The sequence below is a fragment of the Triticum aestivum genome, chromosome 1D (genome assembly GCF_018294505.1).
Source record: "Triticum aestivum cultivar Chinese Spring chromosome 1D, IWGSC CS RefSeq v2.1, whole genome shotgun sequence".
Taxonomy (NCBI): Eukaryota; Viridiplantae; Streptophyta; class Magnoliopsida; order Poales; family Poaceae; genus Triticum; species Triticum aestivum.
This window is the reverse complement of record NC_057796.1, coordinates 462,757,028-462,784,920: the sequence shown is the minus strand read 5'-3', so window position 1 is coordinate 462,784,920 and position 27,893 is coordinate 462,757,028. Positions and strand designations below refer to the sequence as shown.

At 45.0% G+C, this 27,893-nt stretch overlaps 2 protein-coding genes, 1 long non-coding RNA gene and 1 pseudogene across 4 annotated transcripts; 3 read left to right on the top strand and 1 right to left on the bottom strand.

Moving 5' to 3' along the window:
• Nucleotides 1–3,328: 3,328 nt before the first annotated feature.
• LOC123175714 (uncharacterized) lies at nucleotides 3,329–5,649 on the top strand. Its single transcript, XM_044590293.1, has 3 exons — nucleotides 3,329–3,539; nucleotides 5,133–5,239; nucleotides 5,439–5,649. Exons 1-3 carry the CDS (start codon nucleotides 3,398–3,400, stop codon nucleotides 5,556–5,558), a joined length of 369 nt encoding a protein of 122 aa, XP_044446228.1. The 5' UTR covers nucleotides 3,329–3,397; the 3' UTR covers nucleotides 5,559–5,649.
• A 414-nt stretch (nucleotides 5,650–6,063) lies between these two features.
• On the top strand, nucleotides 6,064–7,325 carry LOC123182974 (uncharacterized). 2 transcript variants are annotated; one of them, XR_006492385.1, is made up of 2 exons: nucleotides 6,064–6,502; nucleotides 6,615–7,325. It is a non-coding gene; the product is annotated as an uncharacterized lncRNA (long non-coding RNA). The 2 variants fall into 2 exon arrangements; XR_006492386.1 differs by having other exon boundaries at nucleotides 6,608–7,325.
• A 391-nt stretch (nucleotides 7,326–7,716) lies between these two features.
• LOC123182973 (probable histone chaperone ASF1A) lies at nucleotides 7,717–11,121 on the bottom strand. The gene is made up of 4 exons (XM_044595693.1): nucleotides 10,823–11,121; nucleotides 8,938–9,053; nucleotides 8,350–8,747; nucleotides 7,717–8,105 (listed from the first exon to the last, which is right to left on the bottom strand). The coding sequence occupies exons 1-3, from the start codon at nucleotides 10,929–10,931 to the stop codon at nucleotides 8,370–8,372; spliced, it is 603 nt and encodes a 200-aa protein (XP_044451628.1). The 5' UTR covers nucleotides 10,932–11,121; the 3' UTR covers nucleotides 7,717–8,105; nucleotides 8,350–8,369.
• Nucleotides 11,122–14,129: 3,008 nt separating this feature from the next.
• On the top strand, nucleotides 14,130–15,081 carry LOC123160643 (uncharacterized; annotated as a pseudogene).
• The last annotated feature ends 12,812 nt before the right edge of the window (nucleotides 15,082–27,893 follow it).

Genomic DNA, 27,893 nt, shown 5'->3' with positions numbered 1-27,893 from the left:
CCTCCTTGGCAAATGGTTGTTTAAATTAATGACGGGAGATGGTGTATGGCAAACCCTCCTGACAAGGAAATATGTGGGTTCCAAAGCGGTATCTCAAGTATACTGGAAGCCTGGGGATTCTCACTTTTGGGCAGGTCTGATGGCTACGAAGAAATATTTCTTCTCCTATGGATCCTTCTCAATTAAGGACGGCTCGGAAATTAGATTCTGGGAGGACAAGTGGCTAGGAAATGCCACACTCCGAGAACAATATCCGGCTCTATACAACATTGTGCGTCATAAGGGTGATACTATCGCCACGGTAATGGAATCATTTCCGCCAAATATGACGTTCAGAAGAGATTTAATTGGACCCAGACTTCAAACATGATATATCCTACTCCAGCGGTTGTCCATGGTGCATTTGTCACATGGGTCTGATGTATTTCGATGGAACCTACATGGGAATGGACAATTCTCAGTGGAGTCATGTATAGAGCGTTAATCCAGTCTGATGTGCCAGTTGATAATAATAAGAAGATCTGGAAGATGAAGATACCTCTAAAGAATAAAATCTTTGCATGGTATCTTCGTCGCGGAGTCATTCTTACTAAAGATAACCTTATTAAGAGGAATTGGCATGGAAGCCCACAATGTGTCTTTTGTCACCATGATGAGACAATAAAACATTTATTCTTCCAATGCAAATTGGCTCGTTCTATATGGTCAGTCATCCAGATAGCTTCTGGCTTGTATCCTCCTTGTAGTGTTGCTAATGTATTTGGCAACTGGTTACATGGGATAGATTACAGGTTCAGAACTATTCTTAGGGTGGGAGCGCTTGCCATTATTTGGTCGCTTTGGCCATGTAGAAATGATAAGGTGTTTAACGATAAAAGTACTTCTCTGATGCAGGTTATCTACAGGTGTATCGGGACTTTTTGTTTATGGTCCTCTCTACAACGTATGGAGAATCGAGGCCTGTTTACGGAGGTGTGTACACGATTGAAGGATACGGCGAGGGATATTTTTACCCAACATGGGTGGCAGCATGATCTTAGAATTGGCTCACCTCCGCTTTAGGCGTTATACATACTCTGTTTCTTTGTATTTCGCCAGCAGATCTCCAGCTGGGACACATGGATCTGGATCAGGGTTGCAACCTTGCAGGGCTTCACCGGCGACCAGAAACCTTCATTGTTCCTTGAGAAGCCCCGGCCAAATGCTGGAGAAGAGGAGATGCGATCAGATGAAAGAATGTCCAGCCTGGACAGATCAACAGAGCCTTTCTCAGGATATTGTTATTTCAGAATGTGGAGACGTTCTCCAACCTCTGCTTGTATTGATCTGGTGACAGAATCAACCAGAACCTGATTGTCCTCAAAATGTTCCACCAAGCCTGTTTGACAGAAAGCCACCGTACATTGTAAAATATCATGGAATTCCTAAATTTTCAGATATTCCACATAACATCAAAGCAAACAGTGTTAAGGGCAGAATTACTATTATTAGCTACCCAGTATACTTAGCTGCTGAAGTAAAATCATGTCCAACCCGAGCTCCAAAAAAATCCCTAATGACATGCCAGATATTTCTAGCCACCACACAGTCAAACAAGAGATGTTGAATGGATCCACGTTCGTTGCAAAAGAGACATTCTAATGGTTTAATAATGTGCCTTTTCCTTAGATTATCTCTAGTCATGAGTTTATTATGGGAGAGCAACCAGAGAAAAATGCTAATTTTGGGAGGAACCCTTAGCTTCCAAACAATAGGAATGTAGACATGTTGGACTCCCCTAAAATTGATAACATGATACACTGAACTATTCCGTCCGTTCCGAATTACTTGTCGCAGGTATGGATGTATCTAGTTGTATTTTAGTTCTAGATACATCCATTTCTGCGACGAGTAATTTGGAACGGAAGGAGTAGTTGAGTAATGTCAGTTGCTTTCTAGCTGCCAGATTAAAGAGTCTGTTTCTCAGACAAATTAATCCATTTAGCTATTTCTAATAATTGGAATCAAAGTTCCTTCAAAAACTAAGCTTGAGCTGGTTACCATCCGAAATGCCGGCTCTAACCTAAGAAGACTCATTACAAATTACTCCCTTTGTTCTTTTATATAAGGTGTATTTGTTTTTTTTAAAGTAAAATGAGTGCATGTTTGACCTAGTTTTTAGAAAAATATATCAGTATTCATAATATGAAATTTGTATCATTTGATCCATCATGAAAAGTAGTTTCATATTTTATCTATTAGGTATTGCAGAGGTTTTTCTTTTTATTCTATAATCTTGGTCAAACATTTAAATGGTTGGCTTGCACGAAAATCAATACACCTTATATTCTGGAATTGCACAACCAGGGTGGAGGTACCAAACCAGGTGTCCTCCCAAAGCCTAACCTTGCACCATTCCCCATCACCCACCGGGCCATGGCAGGCTCCTCTTCTTCCAAGCTCTCGTTCACCTCTTCCCCAATGGCGCCCAAGCATCGCCATGAGGCGCTTTCCTCGCTTCCCAGCGGCGGCGACGACTCTTCCTCAGGCCCATGCGGAGCCTCCCAAAATGCGGCCTCCAGCATCATGTCCCAGATGGGGATACCACTGACGGCCCTCCGTCCCTTGCTAACCCAGTTCCACGGCATTATACTAGGAAGAAAGGCAGAGCACCTCGGCCAGATAACCTTGGAGGCCATCTTTGAACACACACAAAACTCTTCTCCCTCTGATTGAACCCTTGAAGTTCAGAATGTGCTTCATCTCCCTGTCTATTTCCTCTTGGATGCTTATGGTCATAATCATCTCGGCATCTTCATCCGACTTTGACAAATCAAAGAATTCCTTTTGCATTAATTCATCGAGCTCCTTGTTTTCCATACTCCTCATCCGACAAACTCTTTGAATTCATCGTTTTGCCTACAAAAGAATAAAAAAGAACTGCTCAGATAATTTGTTGAACACATAGAGAGAAAGGTGCAGTCCGAGAATAGCCGGACGTAATGTGACGGCGAGAATGGCCGGGAGGAATTTTGTGGCGGTGGTGACGGTGCTGAGGGGTCGGGACGGCGACGGAACTAGGGGAGGGCCGACGTGGACGAGGGAGAAGAGAGGAGAGGAAAGGAGCTGGTCCGACAAGGTCTGAAGGTGGGGGCGGATTTGATGGAATTAGCGGTGGATCATGTTTGTCAAATCCGGCGTGGCAGACGCACCCGGGAGCATCCGGGCCTCCCATATTCAACCCAGATATAGATTGGATACGGGGTGTCGATCAGCATGGATGTGTTGACACGATTCAAGTCGTCCGTAGATGCTCTAACAGGGGGTGACACGGAGTGGATTGGACGAGGCCTATATTCTGACCGCGAACAACGCCTCGACGGCGGATTCCTCTCGCACGCGAATTCGTCGACTGCCCATGTCCCCCACTCGTCGGCGCACGGCTGGGTCTTTTCGATCGCTATCCCGATTCGCCGCGATCCACAACGCATTGCGCAGGACACGGCGTCGGCACCGGCACCTTCGTCGGCAGCGGAAACTTCATACTCCTGCAAAAATACGTATGCTCTCTGATGCATCTCGATTCTTCTGTTTTAGACCAAAATCGATCTCACTGCGCCCTAATCGCCAGTTCAGCTTGGAAATCCTAGATACTGCAGACAACAAGGCTAGCACGAGTCGACTGAATTTTTCAGTTAGTGTCAGTCGATTCGTGGACCGTTGGATAAAAATCGTGTGGCAGCTAGATCTTCTTCTTCCTCAGCTCCCCGACCGCCAAACGTGCCGCCGGCCGAACCGCCGGCCACCGCCACCCGTGGCCGGCGGCGCTCCCGCGACCGCCTCGCCGCCCCGCCCTCCCCAGAACCGCCCCCCACCGCGGGTCTAGCTGCCGCCCCGGCCATCCCTCTAGCCCCGCCCATGACTGGATTTTTTCTCCGGCGAAGTGCGCCCCCGCCCCACCACCGGCCCCCACCACCGCCCCCACCCTGAACCCTAAGATAGATACTGGGGTGATGACGGCGAGTCCCTTCCTCATCTCCGGCGAGGTCTTTCCTTATCTCCGGTGAGCTCTTTCCTTCTCTTGCCTTCGTTCAAAAATCGACTGACCCCGAACTGAAAAATCAGTCGACTGATAAGTAGCTAAACTGCCTCTAATAATGTGTTTTTTTCTTTCAAAAAATCCTAGATAATCAATTTCAGCAAATTTCACATTATTGAGTAGTTTCTGACTATTTTAGCTTCTGTGCACAATCTTTTGACTTTTCATCTCTGGTTCGTGAGGATTCATAATTCTTTTTTGCAAAATTTGAGTTTTTTTTTCTCGAATACGCACGAGTGTGCGTATTATATATTAAAGAAGAGGATGGGGATTAGAAGACCCCTCCATGTTGGAGCTACAAAGTGTTACATAGCCCAACTCCACCCGCATGTCTAGGCTAACTACTCGCGTCATTGCCCACCTCAATGGCCGCAATGGCACTATCCATGACTGATCTAAATAGGCCTGCCGCCATCCACGCCCTACACTCTACGGCAATCCTGTTAATTACAAAAGAGCTCGAGGGAGCATCTCCATAAAAAACAACCCTGTTTCTATGCTTCCAAAGCTCCCATAAGACCAACACCAACATGGCCCTTGCATCCTTGCCTCCCACGGCCATGCCCGTGTTGCTCAAGCACCATGCTCCCAAGTTCGACGTAGAGGTCGGAGCCCAATCTGGTCTGCCCCAAGCAGCGCAGACGCGCACCCACACTTCCCTCACAAAGACGCATTGAAGTAGGATATGGTTTATGCTTTCTTCCTCTTGATCACAGGACGGGCATGCCTCCTGGTGGTCCAGCCCTCGTCTTACCAACCTGTCAGAAGTCCAGCAGCGGTCCTGCAGTGCCAGCCAAGCAAAGAAACGACATCTAAGTGGTGCTTTGGACTTTCAAGTGAATTCCGCCGTTGGCACTGTTTCCTTTGCCCAAAACTTCGCCTTATATGCTGATCTTGTGGAGTTGGCAAGTATTCCTGGAGCATTTGCGTATTAACCTCCGGCCCGACGTCCAGCGCCCAAGCTGCATTTGCAATCCCTTGGCTGACCGTGCAAAATTTGAGTTGCATGAGCAAAACTGAGACATATATACTTGAGAACTCTGCTGTGTTGCAGGTAGTGGGTCAAAGGCTTCATCCACTGAAACAAATGGTGCAACTTGCGAGCAAGGTGAAGGTGTCCAAAATATGAGACAAGAACTTGGTTTAGAGGAGCTCCCAGAGGTATGTGTTGCTGGCAATGAACTATCCTAGTCACAAGGATTTTGTTTTTTATCACAACTGCTAGCACTAGCACAGGAACACGATGCATCTGGGCATATGACTTCGGCGATGAATCCGCAACTGCTGGTGTAATTCATTGCAGTCAGCTCAGCTACTAGCTACAAGCTAACGGTTGAACTTATCAACATCGGTTCTGCAGGACATCTTTCATCATATACATTCTCTCATGCCAATACAAGATGCTGCTCGTGCCGCGCGCCTGCGTGTCCCGTGGATTTCTGCACTCCTGGAGACACTATTCCAACCTCATACTCAGTGACCGTACGCTTGGTTTGCTTGGCAGAACATTTGAGGAAACGAAAACCCATCTCACTTATAAAGTTGACAAAATTCTTACAAACCATTATGACAATGGGGTGAAGGTGAAGACACTTAAACTTAGTCTTGGCCCTTGCAAAGATATCAAAGCCTCCTACCTCGACAGGTGGCTCCGGATCATTAAATCTGGGATCCAAGAATTTAACTTGGTGTTGTCTTTGATCATGAATAAAAGCTACAGCTTCCTGTGTTCGGTTTTATCTAATGAGGCCGCTGCAAGTTCAATTCAGTCTCTTAGCCTCTTTGGTTGCGCTTTTCATCTTCCCTTTTATTCCCGCTCGCGAAAACAGAAAAACTGACAGTTTGGCCCCACCTGTCGGGCTGACTTGGCGTACCTATGTGGACAATATGCTGATGTGGACGAGGGTCCCACATGTCAGCTTCCCTTTTTTTTCGTATTTTCTACTTCCTCCTCATCTCTCTCTCCCTCTCTCCCTCTCTCTCTCCCGACGGCAGCAATTCCGGCAGTCTCAACCGCTGCCGCCTCCCAAGTCGACCCACATCCCCCATCCTTCGCCTGCAACACGGCTTCACTAGTGTATGCCATCTCGCCGGCTCCACGACCGCTTGACATCCCGGCGTTGTCCGCACTGGCAAGGCCGTGTGGCGGCGAGCGGCGGCGCACCGGAGAGCTGGTCATGGGAGCCACGGGCAAGTGGTTGCTACCTCTCCGGCCATGGGAGCAGCAGACGCGTAGGAATCCGGGCCCGCTGATCTTCGCGAGCCGAGCGGCGGCGCATCTTCCGCAGGTCTCCGGCCACGCTGACAAGCGGGTGAATTTGGGCGGGACGGACAAGGCCTTTAGCCATGGGAGCGCACTGGTCCTTGATTTGGATGTCTAGCCATGATTACGATGGTCAGCGAGCGTCAATTTGGACGGCCAAGGTGAGTTCTCTGTGTGATTGTGTGTGCGCGTGCTCTAGCTTGATGTGTGTGTGCGCGTTTGGTGTTTGTGAGCATGTCTGCTCCTCGCTGACAGACCTCTGCCAGCCTGCAGTTGCCGTGTTGGTGGCGTAGCTCGTTGCGCTGGCCATGGCGGCTCGCCGGGCTGTGCGACGCGACGGCTCCCACGGCTCCTCGCGCTGGGCATGGCGGCCAGTTCGGCTGTCGAAGCGACGGCTCCCGCGGCTCCCGTGGAGGCAAAAAACGCACAGGCAGATCCGAGCGTCTCCTCTCTACAGTGGCGTTCACAGTGATCACCGGAGGCACGACGCAGCAAACGTACTCCCGCCGCCCAGAACCTGCTCGACGGAATGCCCCTTAGAAAGAGATGTGAAGAAGATAGCGTTACAGTCATCGACAGGTAGGACCCACGTTTTTTTTGCCACATCAGCTGGTCAAAGTTTTTATCTTCGCCACGTCAGCCCGACAGGTGGGGCCAAACTGTCAGTTTTCCTGTTTTTGCGAGCAAATCGGACAATCAGTGCTCCGCGTTACCGATTAGGCACAAAGTTGGTGGTTTTTTGTGCCCTGGCACAAATATGGTACCAAGTTGCTACCCTAGCCCCAAGTATGGTGATTTTGCGTAAATAACTCCCCTACTAGCCTACTGGCTGGTGTGTCTATTTATTTGGTGACTTTGAACGATAAGAGGTTGATTGGCCTTTAAATTGGAGATGTTCACCTCTGTAAGTGGGACTATTTGCTATATTGAGTTATGTGTCCCTGAAGATATTAGAAGTAGCATTAATACAGTATTAAGAAATTATCAGTGGCTGTTTGAACTGGAGATGCTAGTGCAGTGATGTTTTGTTGTAGAGTTTCGAATGGCGATGATGTTTCATCCCATCATTCCACTTTCAATGGTTGATGCGGGTTGGCAATCAGTGAATATAAAGCCTCCACCATTAGATGTACTACTGCTCTGGAAGTAACCGTGAGCAGTTTAGATTTGATCATGATTTATTTTTATTTTTTTGTATCAGCATGTTTATTTCATTTTGGATGTAGTAGCTTAGATGGTCTAGGACACTCTAGGCCGGTTGAAGATTCAGCTGTGCACGCAAGGGACACCAGATTTCGCTGTCCTAGCTTCAGTCTAGGGTCTGCCAAAGTTGACAGTCATTAAAAAGTTTTAAAAATTATTACCGGCCAATCCATCACCAAATAACAAGGGCACTTACAAAAATATGAGAAATAGTATCACCAAATATATCCTCCATAAACAGGACAAAAGGTTCAGCCTACTTTTTGAGCAATATTCACCAATTACTAGCTAAGTTTCAAAAGCATTCTGTAGTTATACTAACTATTTGACCACAATCATAATAGATTCTTGACCCAGTTAGAATCTACACCAAAGAAAATAAAACACCAGTAAGCAATTCACGGTGCGGACCAAAATATTCAGTCTCAGTAGAAGTTCAAACTTTTGAAACAAAACAGGTTAAAGCACTGTTTATCTGAAATAAAGCGGAACCCAGCATTTGCCAGATTGTGAACCATCAGTGCAGTGGAAAACCTGGTGCAGCGCAGCGCAGTGCAGAATCTGCACCAAAGAGAGAAAGCATGTCGGTAACCAATTCGACGGTTCAGGCTGAAGCATTCCAGTCTCAGTAGAAATCAAATATGTGCAACAAAATAGGCAGAAGTACTCTTTATCAAGAAATAGCTAGACACCCAACATTTGCCACAGAACAGATTGTGAAATGTAAACAACAGATCAGTACATTGCAGAACCACCACTCTCGATTCGTAACATTAAGACACCATAGAAGGCATGGAGAACAGACCGTTAGCACCCCAACTCTGATCATTGGTCGGCGGCAATGGGGACATTCTCTAGTGGCGCCATATGTGGCTCTACTGGAGCCGTCTGTGGTTCCGGTGAAGTCGGCTGCTGCTGCTGTTCTGCATCCTGTTGCGGCTGTTCTGAGCTCGTGCCAGGTTCAGGGTGGAAGTTGATTGGGAACTTGGTGACACGGGGCTTGTCAGCCAAAATGTTTCTCTGCACCCTGTCAAGTAATAGCTTTGCCGGGGGCTCTTCTCTCAGCTGCTCCTCGTCGTAATCATTGTTCACATAATAACCCACCCTCATGAACTCCTGACCCACGTAGGAGCATGTCAACAGCAGCACGGTGACACCAATGATGTCTTCTTCACGTATCTTCAAAGGGTCCGGTGGGTCAGCCTGAAATGGAAATGGAACATTAACTTCTAGATGCATATTTAGTATTTTAAACTATGAAGTTCTCTTCCAAGTAACAAAAGGAAAAATAGTGCGATGAATGAAGATTTGAAACTGTGCAAGGAATTCTAGGTTTACTGACCACTATGAAGATATTGGACTTGACTGATCAATAAAGCACATCTGTTTTTACCTGGAAGACAAAACGGTAGGTCCCAACATTGACAGGTCCAACAAGCACGCTCTCAAGTTGCTGATCATAGGTTTCGTCTTCAGCTGATCCAACATATGTGAGCTTCCATTCCAGATCTAATAGGTCACCCAACAAAAAATCATCAATAGTTTAGCAAGTCAGTACCCTCAAGAATGAACATATAGCAATATCTGTTGTCCCCCCCATAATATACGGAAATCAAAATCAGCTCAACTTAGATGAAAATTGCCCTTGCTGCATGGAATAGAACATATCATAAAGACCATAATTCGTATACAGTATTAGTGTGATGTATTCCAATACAGGACAACAAATTATGCTATTCTATGTTGATTGTGAGCAAACCACTAGCCTATTGAAGCAAAGGCAAATATCTCTGAAGTCTGAACTAAAGCACTGTTTCCTTGCTAATGATCCACAGTCCCACACTACTGAATGGATTTTTGCAGAACCAAAACAGACATCACAGGAGAAGTCCCAGTGGACAAGTTAGAATGGCATAAAAACATGACTGCATACATTAGGGCAGATGTGATTTTCGTACAGCTACACTACTGCAGGCTGCTTCACTATTTTCAAACAGGGATGCATATAATTAAGGGGGCAAGGAAGCTAGAACCAATTAACTGCCTAGTCAGCTGACAAATTTATTAATAAACTGCTAGGATAATAGATTCAGTCCCACCTGTATCAGGAATTAAGTGAAGGACATGATAACTGAAATAAGCCCAGATAACAGAGAGGGGCGTAATCAAACTAAATTCATTGTTGTGCTTTATACTTAACTAAGGTGACAAATGTTGGTTACACGGTTGTGTTTTGGGGTGTGGGGCATCGGTCGTGACACGATCTTTGAAGCCCCATGCTCCTCCTCTTCGCAATTCTTGGCTGGAGGCTGGGCAAGGCAGGTTCACTGTCGCTGCAATGGGTGTTTGCCGGCGTCTACTCACCTACTCTGATCCTAGGCTTGCCGAAGATCTGCCTACACGGGTGGTGCATCCACTCATACCTCGGAGGTCATGTCCCTGTGTTGCCACAGAAGCAGTTTGGTTGTGAGCTTTCTTGGGCTCTGGTGCGGCTGCCGGTAGGCACTCCTGGTGCACTAGGCCTGGTTCCTTTGTTCTCATGCTGTGCTAGATCTAGGTCAGCTAGGGGTTCATCTTTTGGTCATTCAGTGAGGATGGTAGTTCTGTTTTTGTTGCTGCCAATATTCGTTATTCACGTTTGCACTATGCTAGTGCTTTCTTAACAAAAATTACACGCTCGAGAGGGGGGAAAAGTACTCTGGAAAGACCATCTGACTATGTAAATGACAAGTTAACAGAAGAAAAAAAAATCCAAGCTCAATGTAATTTCAGCATCAACAAAAAAAAAACAGAGCAATAGCTTCTGTGCTAGAACAAGGAGACAGCAGCTTCAGACTTGGCTCCACAAAATCCTCTGTAACCGGTTCTCTTGGTCACGGATCAACATCTAGTACCTAATCCAGAGGAGTAAATCGATCCACCCGGTTGCCTCTGAATCCAAGACGAAGCAGCGAGCAGAGCATTTCCGTCACACAGCCAGGCCAGTCGTTTACCCAGTCACAGCTGCAGAAATCGCCAAGATGTAGTGTACCAGAGGAAGAACTCGGCGAGAAACGCGTATTTCGTGATATTCAGAAACGTGCACGGCACACCAATCGCTGCTACCTCTGGAGGGGACAGAGCAGAAGAGAACCGAATCGAAGGCCGCCGGCAAGGTTCGGCGGACTCGAGAACGGCGCCTCCTAAAACGAAACCCTAGCGCGCCGCCGCCACGCACGAATCGAGCGAATCAGAAAGAGGGGGATGGGAGGGGGGAGCAGTTGGGGCGCGGGACGTACCGTCGTCGAGCGGGACGAGGCACTCGTAGGAGATCTCGAACTGGAAGGGGTTGAGGAAGGCGGTGGGGTTGTCCAGCACCGCCACGTTGGTGATGTTCACCGCGCTCATCGCCGCCGCCGCCGCCTTCTTCCGCCCACCCGGCCGCGTCTGATATCAATCGATCGAGGAGCGGGGGCCGCGGCGGGTCGGGATCTTGCGGGTCCGGGTGGAGGTGGAGGGGGAGCGGTGAATCAAGCCGAGGGAGGAGTGGGGCGGGGCCTTTTTGGAGGAGGGAGCGCAGCGGGGGCGGGAAAGGGGGATTGGGGTTGGCGGGAGACGATTTCGAGGGCGGCGGCACGGGGAAGCCGACTCCAGCCAGAGCCCTGCGCTGAAATCCTGGCTACTGAACCAACCGGGCCGAGACGGCGGGCTCCCCTGCCCACCTATGTGCGGCTCGGAAACCCCTATTTGCCGCTGGTTGCGGCAAATTGTCTTTTTTTTCTTCTTTTTTCACCTAAAAAAAAGGCAAATTGTCTTTTTTCTTTTCCTCCAGCAATGCGGCGAATTGTCGAGTCTACGCACGCACAGGCAGAGAAGAGCGAGCGTTTGAGCGATCCGGGTTCTGGGAACCTTCGGAGGTTTCCAGCCGGGTTTTTTTTTTCTTTTTCTTTTAGTGTTTCTTTTTCGTTTTTCTTCTTCCCTGTTTCTTTTCTCTCTTTTTTTCTTTTTTACTTTTATTTCCTTTTCCTGTTCTTAGTTTTCTTTCATTTCTCAACAACTGCTCAGAAACTTAAGAAATTGTTCGATTTTTTGGAAAATGCTCTCTTTTCAAATTTTAATAAGAAATACCAAAAAAATAATTTCAAAAAATTGTCCACTTTTTCTCTAAGAAAATTCGGAAAATCAAAAACATTTAAAATTCCAAAAATGTCGCATCTTTTCAATATTGTTCACAAATACAAAAAAAACATGTTTCCAAAAATAAATTGCAAAATCAAAGTACATGGAATTGCGCAAAAATGTTTGCTTTTCTGAAAAACTTGTTCATGTTTTCAAAAAAATTGCGTTTTCAAAAAAGTGTTCATGATTTCGGGAAATGTTCTCATTTTCAATTTTTGGGTGTAAATATTTCATATGTATTTAAAAAGGTATAATATGGATGAAAAATAGATGTCAAAACATATTTTCAAAAAAAATATTAATCGTGTATGTGAAAAATGTTAAACATGTATAAAAAATGTTTATGTTAAATCCAAAAACGTACAAATGTGTATGAAAAATATAGACATGTATTGAAGAAAAATTGAAATCTAAAATATATTTGAAAAAATATATATTAATCATGTTTTGGGACGGAGGGGGTATTAAAAAATGTTAAACATGTATAAACAAATGTTCATGATGTATGCAAAAAATGTAGAATGTGTATGAAGAAAAGTAGACATTAAAACATATATTAAAGAAGATGTTAACCATGTATAACTGAAAATGTTAAACGTGTAAAAAATCCATAACATTAATTGTTGTGCGGTGGAACCTATAATAATGTGTTGTTCTTACTTGAACAAAAACATATTTATGATTATACCCTCTAGGCAAGCATGCACAAATACAAAGGAGTAATTAAGATAACATCTGACCATAGCATTAAACTTTAGGGTTCCAATAGCCCCTTATGCAACAGTTCATAAACTTAGGGATTGGTAATTTCTGTCACTCCAACCACCCATCATAGATAAACTAATCGCATATAGCTCTTCTCTAGGCCCTTACGGTGAAGTGATATGCAGTCGATGTTCGCACATCACAACTAAAGAACACCACATCATAATATCAAAACATTGAACTTTGTTTAACTTCACATTATTATACTAGAGACTCTGCAGCCCAAAAGTATCCTGGCATACTCAGGTTTTTTAAAAGTAGTAGGGTCCAACTCTAAAGTTACACCAACCAAAGATCCAACATAGGCCACATTCTGCTCACACCATTAATCAGTTGGAACATTCCTGACATGTAGCCAAGCTTTGTTAAGGGACATGATGCACCCACATCATTCATTCAATGGGACCAACGAACCACTGATTTTCTAGATTCCAATTCCATGTGCTATCCTAAATATTAGGCACACTATACTATCCTAAGATTGGGAATCTCAACTAAACTAAGTGAAACTGATAGTCCTAGTAATGTACCTACATCCAGAAACAAAAAAAAACTTTAAACTCATGCTCAATAGCTCTAGAAGTAGCACTCCCTCACTAACAGTGATAACCACACTACTATATCGTCCCTTAACTTTTTTGAAGTACTATAGTCAGAGAAATATAAGAATACTGGGCCAAGAGACCTTATCCAAGAGCCGTATCCCGCAAACAACCCAATGCATTCTTAACGCATGATTGTGTGACAAATCTGAGTAATATGACCAAGGTTACTACATTGCTTACACCTAATCATAGGGTAATCAACAGGTAAGTGTCCATGAACACCATAGTTCATGCAATGGTTGAACTTATCTTGAGAAGGAGCTTGAAGGTTCCTCTGCGACACCAGTTGCTTTGTTGCGGTCCGAGAATATGACCGCCGACACGAGCATCATTAATTCTAGTGCACTACTCTCCTTGAACCTCATAGGCCATCTTGTCGCATTGCTCGTTGATGGGATCTGGACCAAAATTACCAGAGTTTTGCTAAGATCCTTCTGAAGCTTCGTGGTACCAGTCATAATTGTGCCCCTGGGCCCGATCTGATTTACCTCTTCCCATCTGACACCCCCCGTTGTCGCGTCGGCCACCCTAGAACCATACTTCACCTTGATCGTCCATTGATCTCGATGGCGTGGTGGAGTCTAGAGGTGGTGGAGTAGGAGACATATATTTTTGGCTACTTCTGCAACGGAACAAGGATCACTTGCAACCTTGCGCGGTCAAAACCCAAAGGATTCAGTGCTAGGAGGGACGTAAGCCAAAGCCCGTGTCGTTTCTAATTTGGTCCGTCTTCGTCCTCTTGAACAGGCCACTCGATATGCCCTAGGTGTGTCTCTTTTGGCGGATGTTTTTTTTTTGCGCCAAGATGAATGTAGATTTTTTTCGAGAATCGTGTAGATCCAAATTTTGTTACAAAAAACATGGCACCTTGCTTGGAACCAATGATTGATTGTATGGAGTAGCATTTTCAAATTTCGAAAACCACCTTTGCTTGGTCGCGGATGGATGAGCATGACCCCGGTCAAAAGCTGTCGAACGTTGGCCCACCCAGCAGGATCCTCCGCCCTCTTCAATAGACGCTCGACACGTGCCTAGCTCGTCGTCTAAAGCTCCAACCTTTCTCTTGTCTTCCTTCCCAACAAGACCCACCTCCGGCCGGCCTCAGAGTGAGCAAGAGAGAGAGAGAGAGAGAGCGCGGCCATGGCAGAGAAGGGGAGCAAGAAGGACATCGGATCCGTCCTCATGCAGGCCATGCTGGCCGCCAAGACGGTGCGGGCGTAGCGCGACCGCCTCCTGCAGCTCCAGCACCGCCTGCAGGACCTCCAGGCCGACGCCGACGCGGAGGCGAACGGCGACGCCAAGCTCGGGGGGCTCGCGTCCAACCTCTTCGAGGTCTACTACATCGGCCTGGAGGCCGGCGCCCGCATGCTCACGGCCTGCGTCGAGATCGCCGTCAAGAAGGGCGTTCGCTTCGCCCCGCCCAACCTGGCTTTCGCAGTCATGCCCGACGAGCAGCTCCACGACGCGCTGCTCGCGCAGCAGTTCCCGGCCCGCCCCAGGTCCCAGGCCCAGGCCCTCGACCGCGTCATGGCCGCCGTCTTGGCCATCAAGCTGCTGGAGGAGCACCTCCTCCCGCGCTGCGTCGAGTGCCTCGCCGGCGGCAAGGCCCCCGTCCCCGGCAAGACCCCCGACTCCTCCTCGCCCGACAGCAGCCCCGACAGGGACGACGACCCGAACCCGGTCGCGGCCGCCATCGAGGCCCTCGCCAAGGTCGACCTCTCCGACGACCCGGACGCCACCGCCACCGCCAAGCCCGGCTCCAGCAAGCCCCGTCAGGCAGCCAGAGGCGGCGGGGCGGCGACGTGAACAAGTCGCTCGACTACCTGTACCGCGCGTGCAGGATCGCGAGCCTCGCCGTGAAGCACATCGACGTCGCCGTCACCGTCCTCTCCCGCTTCATGGAGCCCAAGAGGCTCGCCAGCCTCGCCGAGTTCTGCGACGACCACGCCTACATCTCCGAGGTCTGCCCAAACTTGCTCTTTTTTCTTCTTCTTCCTCCTAGTCCTTGATGAAAATGATGAATGAATCCATGGATGGATCTGACACACGGTTCGAATCCATTTGTTCGCTTGCTGCAGGGGGGCTTCTATCTAGCATCCGATTGACTGCTTCACCTCATCGATCAAGCCATGCTCTCCTTATCGGTCTTTTAATTTACCATCCAGACCAGATCGACCTGTGGTTTCAGTTCAGTCTCTTCGTCAGATTTATCTGCTGCCATGCTCTTCTATTTGTGCTCAATTAATTCCTGGACGGCCGTGGCTATCAATCTTAGCTTCATCAAATCAATTTGGGGTAATCAATGTAGTATTGTAATCATGTTGATCTGCATCTTATCTTATCTGTGGGACAAATGATCGAATCGGATGAGCTATATATCTTAATTAGATTCATGTATCGTACTAGTTCAGATGTCGTAGCTGCATCATGTTCGTGGTCGATGGAATCGAATCGCATCCGCATGACAAAATTAGGAATTTGGACGTGCTACTACTATGTGTTTTAGTAGTAATCAAATGTTCTGTGATGCCATTTTTCTGTTCGGATCCTAGCAAGCTTGCATCCCCGGTTTGTGAACCGTGTTTTCTTCTATGTGGCGTAGCAACATTTAGGCTGTGTTTGGTAATCCTCCTACATGCTGGTTTATCTGCGACTGATCGACCAGGCACAGTTTGTTTGTTGTCCCTGTTTATCCAGAATATTTGGTGACCTTCTGCCTTATGTCATTATGTGTGGTGTTCCCACTGCTTCTTTCGAATCATTCTATTGAAGATACAAGTATATAGAACCAGCGTACATGATCTGGACCTTTTGATTCCAGTTGGATTGCTGATCGAAAACGAGCTCCTATCAGTCTCTTATTGTTCATCGATATATGATGCAACCTTTTGATATGAGTGCAGTTGGCTCAGATTACTCTCCTGCATGCTACAAACCTGTGTTAAATTAATTTCTGGACGAAATGTTGTAGGTAGTGTAATGTTGATCTTGGACATGCTATATGTGAGACAACCGAATCAGATTCAAATTGCAGTTTTCGCGCATGTCCAAAATTGGGATTTTCTGGGATTTTGGACATGCTAGTTGTGTTTAATCATTTTCTGGGATGGCATTTGCCTTGACATAGGATAGTAATTTGGGTTGAGTAATGTTGTTATGCATTTTCTAGGATGGCATTTGCTTCGACATAGGATAGTAATCTGGATTGAGTAATGATGGAATTGAATTGCAATTTCAACGCATGCGAAATTGGCATTTTGGGCATGCTACTAGTATGTGTTTAATCGTTAACTGGTATGGCATTTGCTTCGATCACAGGATAATAATCTAGATTCATTAGTGAATGTGTGTGTCCGCAGTTCGTTAATTTTGTTCTCAATGGTCACCGAGAAACTCACGGTGAACTGCATCCTCATATGCCGGTGGTTTGGGAGCATGCATTAGTCATAGTATGCTGCCACTTTTCCAACATGTAGTTTCGAAATCGTCTGCCCTGTCCTAGTTATTCTGTAGCTAGGAAAGGATATATATTAGTAGCATTGGCGTTACCCTTAAAGAAGAATAAACTAAAATAAAAAGTCAAAAGTCAAAATAATTAAGTTTTCAAAGAAAGAATGAATTAGTGGAATTGGTATTATTAAAAAAATGTTTTAAACAATAATAACACAATTTGCCCACAATTTGCAAGAAAATTGAGTTTTTTATAATATGCAAGGATAACATATAAAATGGAATTTCCAAAAAAGCAAGTTCTCCAAAAAACAATAAATTAGTGTCATTGGTATTATTCTTAAAGAATAAAATAGAAAAATTAAAGGAAAATCTAAATAAGTTTTCTAAGAAGAATCAATTAGTGGCATTTGTATTAGCCATAGAGAATAAATAAAAAACAAATAAAACAAGTAATGAAAATTTGCACATGGTTTACATAGAAATTATGTTTTCTTTTTAATATGCAAGAATAAGCATATATATTGGAGTTTTCTCAAAATAACAAGTTTCCTAAGAAGGAATGGATTAGTGGCATTGTATTAGCCTTAAAAAAGAATGAGAATGACATAAGAAACTAAAACAAAATCAAATTGATAATTTTTTCTAGGGAAGAATGAATTAGTGCCATTGATATCACTCTTCCCAAAATAATAAAATAAAAATATGAAAACACTTAATGAAGTTTTTTGCACGTAATTTACAGTACGCATTTTCAAATATGCAAGAATAAGCGTCTATTACTGAATTTTCTTTAAAAAATAGTTTTATAAGGAGAAATAAATTAGTGGCATTGATATTACCCTAATGAAGAAATAAAATGAAATAAAAATCAAAATAATCAAAATAATGATTTTTTATAAGGAAGAATGAATTAGTGACATTAGTATTTCTCTTCAAGATAAAGAAAATTAAATAAAAACTAAAAAAATCAAAATAATGAAATTTCCTATGGAATAATGAATTTTTCTAAGGAATAACGAATTAGTGGCATTGGTATTACCCATTAAGAAGAAAATAAATGAAATAAAAACTAAAACTAAATCAAAACAATGGATTTTTTGTAAGGAATAATTAATTAGTTGCATTGGTATTATTCTTTAAGATACACCGTCTCCAACACCGACATGAAGTTTTTCGGTGCGGTAGCACGAAAGGAGACAATGTGGCCATCGGGCTCGTCAACCATGGAGATCGTAGGTTTGCTTCTTTTTGCTCTACATGTTGGTCAATTCATTGATTCACTCAATTTTTCAACTTGATAATCAGTTAATCACCACGTTGTATAGCCCGAACAAGTTAAGGAACACAACTCCTACACAGTCTATGATGAGCTCGAAGTTAGCCAACATTTATCGGTCGAAACTGAAGCTAGAGGACCAGAACACACAGTCATGCCATCTGCTCTGCAGGACAGTGCCTCTAAGACAAACCTACGAAATAAAAAACCCAACTCAAAGAACCAGATCAAGGGAATCGACTCCCAACAACACAAAATACCATCAGAGCGAGAATGAGGGAGGGAAGACTTGCTCCCTGTTCGACAATAGCTCCATCACCACACCACAGACAACTAAGGATCAAAACCTTACTAAAAAACGCAGCTGCCACCATCGACACGAAACAATGATGTACATGTCCCTTTTCATTGCGGGAGTAGCGAATGGAGAAAAAGGGGAGTGGTGGGGGGTGGGGGTGATCACGTTGGGAGGTGGTAGATCAGCGGTGTCGTGGTACTACCTTCGTCCAGGTTACTGGTCATATTTCTACAGTGAATTTAACTAATAAATATAATTTATACATAGCAACAACAAAAATTCAGTAAATATTACTCCCTCCATCTCTAAATATAAGTCTTTTTAGAGATTTCAATGTGGACTACATACAGAGCAAAATGAGTCTATCTACACTCTAAAATATGTCTACATACATCTGTATGCAACTACTATCGAAATCTCTAAAAAGACCTGTATTTATAAACAGAGCGAGTACATTTAAATACGGATTCAACAAATATTTTTTATGATATGCCTTAACATTTTGATTTTGCTAGTTAAATATGCAGTCAAACTTTGATTCTAAGATCCCCAAGAGAGAGAGGTTTCACGGTACTATTGATGGCATTTCCCAAATGATATTCATCTGCCACCTTTCGAAATTTCTAAAATTGCACGTCTGGTTAGTGGTAGCGAAGGGAGCACACCACGCCGGTCAAAAGGAGTCAACGTGCAGGGTGAGAGGCGGTTCTTGTGAACAACATTGCCCTGTCGCTCTCCAATAGCCGCTCGACAGGTGCCCCCCCCCCGGCCCTCTTTTCACCTGTTTGCATCCTCTATTGCTCGTTCACCTCCTCCGAACAACCCAATAGATGCTTTCAGAAGTTTGAGGGATTGTAAGGCTTGAAGGGGATTTTCCCGATGCCAGTTCCGGGGTCTTGGACTGATCGGACATGCAGGGCAACGGGGATTTTCAGGGCAATGTATACATGCTGCACAACACTGGGCAAAATTAAGTTGAGCAAAAATTAAGTTGGGAGAGGGAAAGGGACAGAGACATGTGTGTGTTTGTGTGTGTGTGAGAGAGAGAGACAGAGAGAGGCACCTAGTGAGTGAGAGAGAGAGAGAGAGAGAGAGAGAGAGAGATGGAGTGTGGTAGACAGAGTGGGGGAGCGAGAGAGAAATATATAGGGTGTGAAAGAGAGGATATAAGGAGGGAGATTGCATATTAAAATGAGAGAGAGAGAGAGAGAGAGAGAGAGAGAGAGAGAGAGATGGAGTGTGGTAGACAGAGTGGGGGAGCGAGAGAGAAATATATAGGGTGTGAAAGAGAGGATATAAGGAGGGAGATTGCATATTAAAATGAGAGAGAGAGAAAGATATATATATATATACACACATACATACATATATATATATATATATATATATATATATATATACATACATATATATGGAGAGAGAGAGAGAGAGATGGAGTGTGGTAGACAGAGTGGGGGAGCAAGAGAGAAATATATAGGGTGTGAAAGAGAGGATATAAGGAGGGAGATTGCATATTAAAATGAGAGAGAGAGAGAGAGAGAGAGCTTTGGTGTGAAATATAGCAGAAGTGCATAGTTACTTGTTTGAAATTCAAAGTGTGTGTTGATGGAGGTGGAAGGAGGGATTGGGAGCCGGATCTGTTACTAATTGAGGCGGCGAACATGGACCGGGGTTGTGGAGATAGTTGGTGGAGAAAGATGAAGATGTTGAGTGATTTATTGATAAAAATGTAGATTGCATATGTGCACGAGAAATCTATAGGTATACGTTAACTTAACTAAATCTTCGTATTGATTATATATATATTGCTTGTGCGGGATGGTTATGAGTTGAGAAATAAATTTTTATTATACTTGTTGAAGTACCATTCAAATGAAGCTAAAAACAACATTCCTGACCTTGTACAGGAATATCTGAAGTGCATCAAGTTGATCTTAGTTTATATTATATGTGGATCATTGCTCTTTATGTATACATCGTGAAGTTACATTTGAGGTGAAGTGGATTTCAATTATTTTCCAGTTGTTGCAGGCTATCTTTTCTAGACATATGAAATATGATATACATTATATGCGCAATCAGATAAAAATCTATATGTGTGAAATTTAATATGCATTGTATTCATAGGTGTGAAAAAAATTAATATAAATCCCATGACAACGCACGGACGTTCTACTAGTTTAGGTAAAGAGGAAGTGTGCCTGGAAAATCTGAGAATGGTAACTGTTATGTGATTTTGGAGGAGCGAGTTGAGTGATAAAAGGAGTTCGACCTGCCTGTTAGTTAGATATGTCAATCTATGTTTAGAGGAACAAATTTTTTTTCCATTGGAGAATAAACATTGTGAGCCTAGAAATAGGGCTCGGAAAAGAGATAACATGTAATTATAGGGCACAGAATTCAGGACAAAGAGTAAGCAGGGGCAACGCTGAACAGGCTCTTGGTAACCAGCGAGCGATTAACACGACACTAATCAAACAGATAAGCTTTACAAATAGGATCAAAGTCACTCCACATCTCCATCTAACCAGCAGCCCCTACCACATCATGGACGCCTTGGTACTACTGCTCTGCTCCCTCATCTCCTCACAAGCCCTCACCACCCCTGCACCCTCGGCAGGTCCAGCCCCAGCCCCAGCCCAAGCGCTTCCGTCTCCTCGCCCCACCACGACCCGCCTCCGCATCGTCGTCGACGACCAACAAGGGGTTTGGGACTTGGGTGGCCGATGCGAGGACAGGTTCCTGCACGCCTCCAGGGCCAGCTTCTCCTAGTTCAGGCACCAGCATATCATCACCCGCTCCCTGGACGTCAGCATCGGGTGTGCCTGCACGCACAAGGATACATCATTAAATGGAGTTATTGCTAACTTTCGGTTGTCTGAACAGTTTCGCTTGATGTTGCGCACTACTAAGATTGAGCATACTCTCATTTATGGTCTGCAACTATTATCTCTACTCTGTAGCTAGGTTATATATGAAGTTACCTTCAGATGAGTATGATTGGATGTTGATTGAAAAGTTTGGTAATGTGACTGAGATTTTAGAAAGTTGCAGGCAACTTATGAAGAGAGAAACCAAAATCAAATGCAGCTATCAAGTACTCACAAAATTCAACCAAGTTCTGTAAAAAAATCTTGTTAATGTTACTAGTACAGTCAAGTTCAATCATGCTGCAACCAGGGCAATATTGTAGTGATCTTAAATTTGTGTGTTTCTATGTTTCAAAGGAAGGGTGTGGGTCCAGAACTCAGAAGGAAATTAAAGAGGGAGCATATACATAAAGGCCAGGAAGATCATTAAAGGAGAAAAAAAACCATTTCCACACAGAAAGCAGCAACAGCAATCCGGCAGAAGAGTCGTAAGGTTCCATCGCAACACTACACTAAACAAGATGATATATTGGTTGTATAATGATCAGAGTTTAATACCAGAAAGGATTGATTTCACAGACTAGTGACAGTGTGAATCACAAAAGTGCACGGCCAACAAGTACCGCTGTAAATCATTATGCGTGAATTTGTTTTGCGTGTGGAGCCTTAACTTAGAGAATCACCAACCTGACCCCCATCTGCTTGGGCTGGGCTGTCCAGCAACCCCCAACCCCAGCCCATATGTGTGGCTGATTTGGAGTTGCCCAGATGCGTTCGCGACTGACAGTCCAGACCCACGGAAGACCCAGCAGTCTGCCCCGAAGCTCACTGGTTTGCCTGCCCACATTCATGGCGCAACTGTGCTGCCCAAGGAGCCTAGCCCCGGCTATTAAAGCCACACAACGAGGGCCAAACCCTAGCCGCCCACATTAATTACCATCCTTTTCCCCTCCCATCCGTGTCGCCAATGCGCCATCCCATGCGAGCCCATCATCCACCATGATCCTCGAGGTCGCCACTACAAGATGCTCACTCTGCAGTGCCTGGAGCGCCGCGCAGAGCTCACTGCCAAGGAGGCAACAACTACGCGTGACGCACGGCCTGCATTGCGGTCGGACAACCTCCGACCTCTGCAGAGCCAAGCTCGGAGGGGGGCATGGAGGTTGGCCCCGCCATCGGGTTCGAGGTGACCGACGGCGTGGCTAGGGGCGAGGGCATCGCCTCCTCATGGTGGAGGAAGCAGAGGAGCAATCCCGAGGCGCCGCTCGAGGCCGAGTGCGTAGATGCAACCACCTCGCCTTCACCGAGCTCGAGGCCGGCCCCGACCTCTTCACTGAGAACCATGCCATCCTCGCGTCCCTGGAGGACGAGTGGTTGGTGGCGGCGAACTGCCGCATGAGACACCTCTGTGATGTCAAGTGGGAGCAGCTCTTCGTGGAGGATGTCGACGACGAGGAGAAGCCCTCGAGTCGCCCCGCCGCCAACGACCATGAGGCCGACAGCTCCGATAAGGGGGTAATCGAGCTCTCCTCCCACGACGAGTAGGGTAGTTTGTAGTTGTTCAATTGCAATTTTCCTTTCTTATGTAGTTTGTAGTTCTTTTTTGTCCCCACTGTGTATGAACTATGTATGATCAAATCTAGGTTCCATGCTTTTGTATGGAATTGAGGTTAATGGGGGCCGGCCGGCTCGGACACATTCGTATGTATCTGCAGACATATTGAGGGGTGTGTACATGTGTGTGTGTGTGGGGGGGGGGGGGGGGGGTGTCAAAATAGGCCATTATGGTTGAAGATGCTCTAACTACGGATGAAATAAGAGAGATATAAACAGGTGTGAACCGAAAACAATTTGGGATTTCTAAGGAAATAAAAAAATGTGCAGGAAAGGATGCCAAAATTTAGAACAATGCTTCTCTAAGACAAGTGCATTAATTCTGACAAAAAATTTCAGTAGGTTGCATAGATTAACTTGATGACTTTGATAAGAGCTTCGTTTATGAATGATAGGACATGTTGAAAGGATATTGCTAAGTGACAAGGTTTTCAGATATAATGGACCAAAAGAGAACATTGCATGTTGCACAAAGGATTAAAGGAATGCCAAAGGTATCGCTTCATCTATCTCGATACATAACACAGAAGTACTACCAATCTCAGTTCGGTTGCTTTGCAAAATTCCTACTGAAATATGCATTATAAGGCGCAAAAAAGTTATAGTTTATTTAAAATTTCAAAATATAGTTTGATTTGTCTAGCAAAATATTTTGTAATTATATATTTTATTTAAAAATTACTATCAAGAATAATCAAAATTTCATACCAGAGACCAAATAAGACTTTTGAACCTCGGATATATTTTCATATGAAATCAATCTACTGAGATAAATTTATGGGTGAAGTGGTCACCAAATAAGAATTATAGTGGACATTTCTTTTAGCTGAGAATTAGTAGAAATGATAAGTCTTGGTCGACTGAAATAAATGTTTCTAAGGTGATTTTGCAACGTCCTAATTTAGAATTGTACCTGCTCCTTGTTCATTAGCTTGGGCATAAAAAAACAAAATAGTTGTTGTAATTTAGTGTTTTTCGCAGTTTCATGACACCACTAAAATGCTACTCCTAGTTTGCAAAGCCATTTATTCAATTTGTCTAATTACCTTAAAATGGCAAACAGAATAGAGAAACAGATAAATAACAATTAGATTGATCGGCTTTTGCACAAGCACAGAAAAGTACACTCGCTAAAGCGTGTAAACAATAACTATGATTACAATAATGGGCTGGCAAGCATGAGACAAATTGTGTGATAGTGATAGTGATAGTCATGAAGGGAAAGAAGTAACTGGCATGCAACAGAAAGTTACCACTTGACACTGTTGGTGACGATAATAACGATGGTGGGAAGTTGCAATATATATGTGACTGTTTGGGTGATGATGCATCACACACCCTCTCAAGCTGGAATGTGTTGACGTCCTGTGTGAAGTAACCTGGCTTGACCAACAAGCCACGATACAGGTGCAAGTGCCTCCCCACTGCACCCATGAGCAAGGACCCATAATCCAGCGAGATTGTCTTCTCCTCCATCTGCCACTGGGTGGAACTCCCACCGTTGTTTCGCCAAACGGAATAAGTAAAGCGAGGTGTGTTAGGTTTAGGCACAAACATCACAGTCATGCCTTGGCCGGCCTCCGCGATGGCCACATCATCACTCACACCTCTGACACAGGGTGGGTGGTCAGCCATGGAGAACTCCATCCTCCGGATGTCAAGCACGAACTATTTTTCAGTCGAACCTGAAATCCAGTAGAAGCGACCATTGGCGTAATGGCGCGACACGAATGAAACCATCCATGTCGACGGCACGAAGCCAGGTAACGACTCGCTCCAAGTCAGGGGTGGAATGGCTCGCCATTGCCCTGTGCAGGAAGAGAAGACAGCGGCCATCGGCTTAGTTTGGAGCAGCGTCATCCAGATCACTCTGACGTCTCCTCCGTAGCAGCTGCCTCCTGGTCATCGCCGGGAGGGCCGAGGAAGGTCTCTCTGTAGGATCCGCTGAAGCGCGGCCCTTCAATCATGAGTGTGTCAATCCACAAAGCGACTAGGTCATGGGGGAGCTCGGGAAGTAGGAGATACTGCCGGTGCAAGAGGTTGCACACCACCATCTCATTGAGACCCTTACCGGCGCGGAGGGGTCTGCTGAGGAGGACGCGGCCGTCGCGGACATCCAGCACGGACCAGTCCCGGGAGGAGTCGGGGAGGAAGTCGAAGGAGAAGTCGGCGGCGCTGGCCGCCGGCGCAGAGAGGTGAGGCGGGACGGCGGGGTGGAAGCAGTGCCAATTTGGGTCGAGGAAGCCGAGGAGGGGCGGGGGGTGGAGCTTGCGGAAGCGCCTGAGGAAGGATCGGTCGGCGACGAGGCGGCGGAAGGAGACGCAGGCGGCTGAGGCTCGGATGAGATTCTCTGGGGTGGGAAGGCGGAGGAATATGTCCACCAGGAGCTTGTCGGGGATCGCTGGCAAGGCCATTTTCCGGCCGCCCTCCGGGGTCGGTACTGGCGGCGACGGCTGCGGCGGCGGGTGTGTGTTGGTGCGTGGGGAATTAGCAGGAGACTGCGTGTGGACTGTGGAGTACTGCGTAACTGAGCCAACGACATAAATGAACTGCGGAATACAAAGTCGGCCCGTGTAAAAAGGCTAAGCTTTGCGTGTGGGCTGAAAGTGTTGACTATTGCAGTTCTATACATCTAAAAAAAATGCCGATTCTCAAAAAAAAAATATTGCCACCCCTAAAAAAAATCTAAAAAAAATATTGTCATTCTATCTATATACCTATACCAATATAAAAAGACCCAGAGGGGTAGATTCAATTAATCTCGGCCATCAAATCATGTCAATCCAACGACCTAGACTGCTTCAATGTCGAGCGCTCAATACGTTTAGCGTGCAGTTAATTTCATGCGAAATATAGTGCTAATCACATAATAGCATGCAAATAATATCCTACTTAATATCTGCATGCACTTAATATACTTCCAAATTAACGTGCATTGCACGTACACATTGACTAGTGTCGAAAAACAAAAGTGTTGCCATTCTAGTTTATTTTTCTGAAAAAGATATCCTCAAAAAAAAAAAGGTTCAGACTCTGATAGGTCTAGATTCTCGAAAAAAAAACACTACTAGGTTTATTGCTTCACGAAGCCTTGTAAACAAAGTTTCAATCGAACTGCTGGAGAAAAATGGGAGCAAATGCATGGCATTGTATGACTAGATGCTGCATCGACGTTAGTTACCCACTGTGGACAAGTAAAAAAATCATGAACATCAACTAAGGCCCAGTTTGCAATTGTGCCAAAACTATAATGTGACTAGTGGCATGGGAGGCTGATGGAAAACTTCACGTCCCTGAGGCTTGACAACTCTTCTCAAATACCTCGCTCGTCGCAAGTCGCAACTCAAGCAACCATCACAACACTGTATAAACCAAATGAAAGATGGGCGAAACAAAAAGGATCAAAAGAAAGGGAGAGAAACGAGGTAGCCCACTTGGCATCTCACCTAAAAAAATGCCGCTCCGTTAGCTAGCTGGTACTACATGGTAAGCACGTTCTAGGGAAGAGTTGTGCCGCCATAGTATTGTTCCCTTCGTTGTAGTCGTCTTGGACACCTTACTTTGGCCACTCATCTCCTTGCGCACCCTCTGCAGCTCTGCCGCCCGGCCCTACATTCTTCGCAGGGCCAGCAAACCGAAGAGGAACCATACATCTACCACTCCAACATTACCATACCACGGACGAACATGTCTACCCAGGGATCTGAAAAACTGGAATGATGAGATTGAGGATTTACGGGAGGAGGATCTTCAATAACGGTCAGAAGTAAGGATCATCAATAAGTGTGCCATCATTATGGCATACACTCTAGTAGTTGGTTTGAAAGTCATCCGGGACTAGCGCTTTTGTGGGCCACGGCTCATCCTCCTCTATGGCTTCATCTCCAATCTGACGAAAATATATTTTCACGCTCTAACCGCCGGCTCAATCATGCAGGCTATCGTGTTAGTGATTCATGTTTAGTTCTCTCGTACATGCAATTCCCTTTTTTCGATTGAACTCAAGAGAGAACCAAGCGGTGCGGGGTGGCCGTGAAATTGTCTTCAAGCTCGCCTACTTGCGGCGTTCGGAGCATAGTCTCGGCAGGCCAAGAAGTGAAGAAGGTGCATAAGTTCTTATATATAAGAAAACCACCAATGTATGCACAAACTATTGATAAAAGTTCTAATAAGATCTACTAATTTGACTAAACTATAAGGTTCAATTTCATTGGTTACATCTATAAATTATGAAAAGTAAGTTTTCCCTTTATAGAAAAGGGTTTCTTTTGTTGTCTCCAGAGTTTATGGAACACCATATTCTAGGAGCACAAGTTATGTTATTGAAAATTCGTTCTTCTAGCAGTCCCGGTTTGAGCATTCCATTCCCCTTTTCAAACCCCACTTCTTTTCATATAACAATCCTTGATCGATGAGAGAACAATACCCATTTCAAAACATTTCTAACGGATTCCTTGGTTTGAACCGACGAAGTAATGCCATTGTAGCTTTTGCGATAAATCCCAGCTATTCAATTGAAATTGTTATTGGTTTTTGTTTGAAAAAGGAGGTCTCCTGATGAAATGATACATAAAATCATTTCACGATACAATTTAAGGACCATCAATTTTCCAAAAGAACTAGGAGAGGTGAAGGCTTTTCCCACACCCCTTTAGGCAATTAGAAAAAAAGATAGAGTCGACATTGGTAGGCTAATGAACACCGCATAAGAACCATAGAACAAGAGCTTGCCTTCCAAGTACAATCACCTACTCAAATCCTCCATCGATTTCCTTCCAATCCTCAATATGCGGCTTGTGGTAATGGATCGGGATGTTGAGGTATCGAAAAAGAAGAGTGTTATACTTAACCAACAAATCCAAGAAAGCTGGCCACCCTCTGGAGCCCGGGTGAACAAAAGTGTGAACATCTAAAACCTCGTTGCACCCTTGATGACTGGACATGTCGTTTGCACAAACTTGCATTGGAAGGAAAAGATATTTGATTGTCTCATCCTTATGGCAGAAACAACACTTTTTACTAGGGCAATTGCATGTGTCCGGTTGTCCTAAGTTAGGATAATGCCTTTGTGGATGCAAAAAAAAAAAACCTTGATTGTAAGGGCACCTTCATATTTCAAATTTGTTTAATATTCATGGCATGATCATAAGAATGGGACAAGTGCATGGGAAAGAGGGCCATAGACGGAAGGACGGGCATACTGCATACATGATGTTGTTAAGCAGAACAAGACACTCATACAATATATATGTCGAATTGGATGGGGTTTGAGTAAGGTGGCGGGGTTCTCTAGCACCACCACGTCGGGGA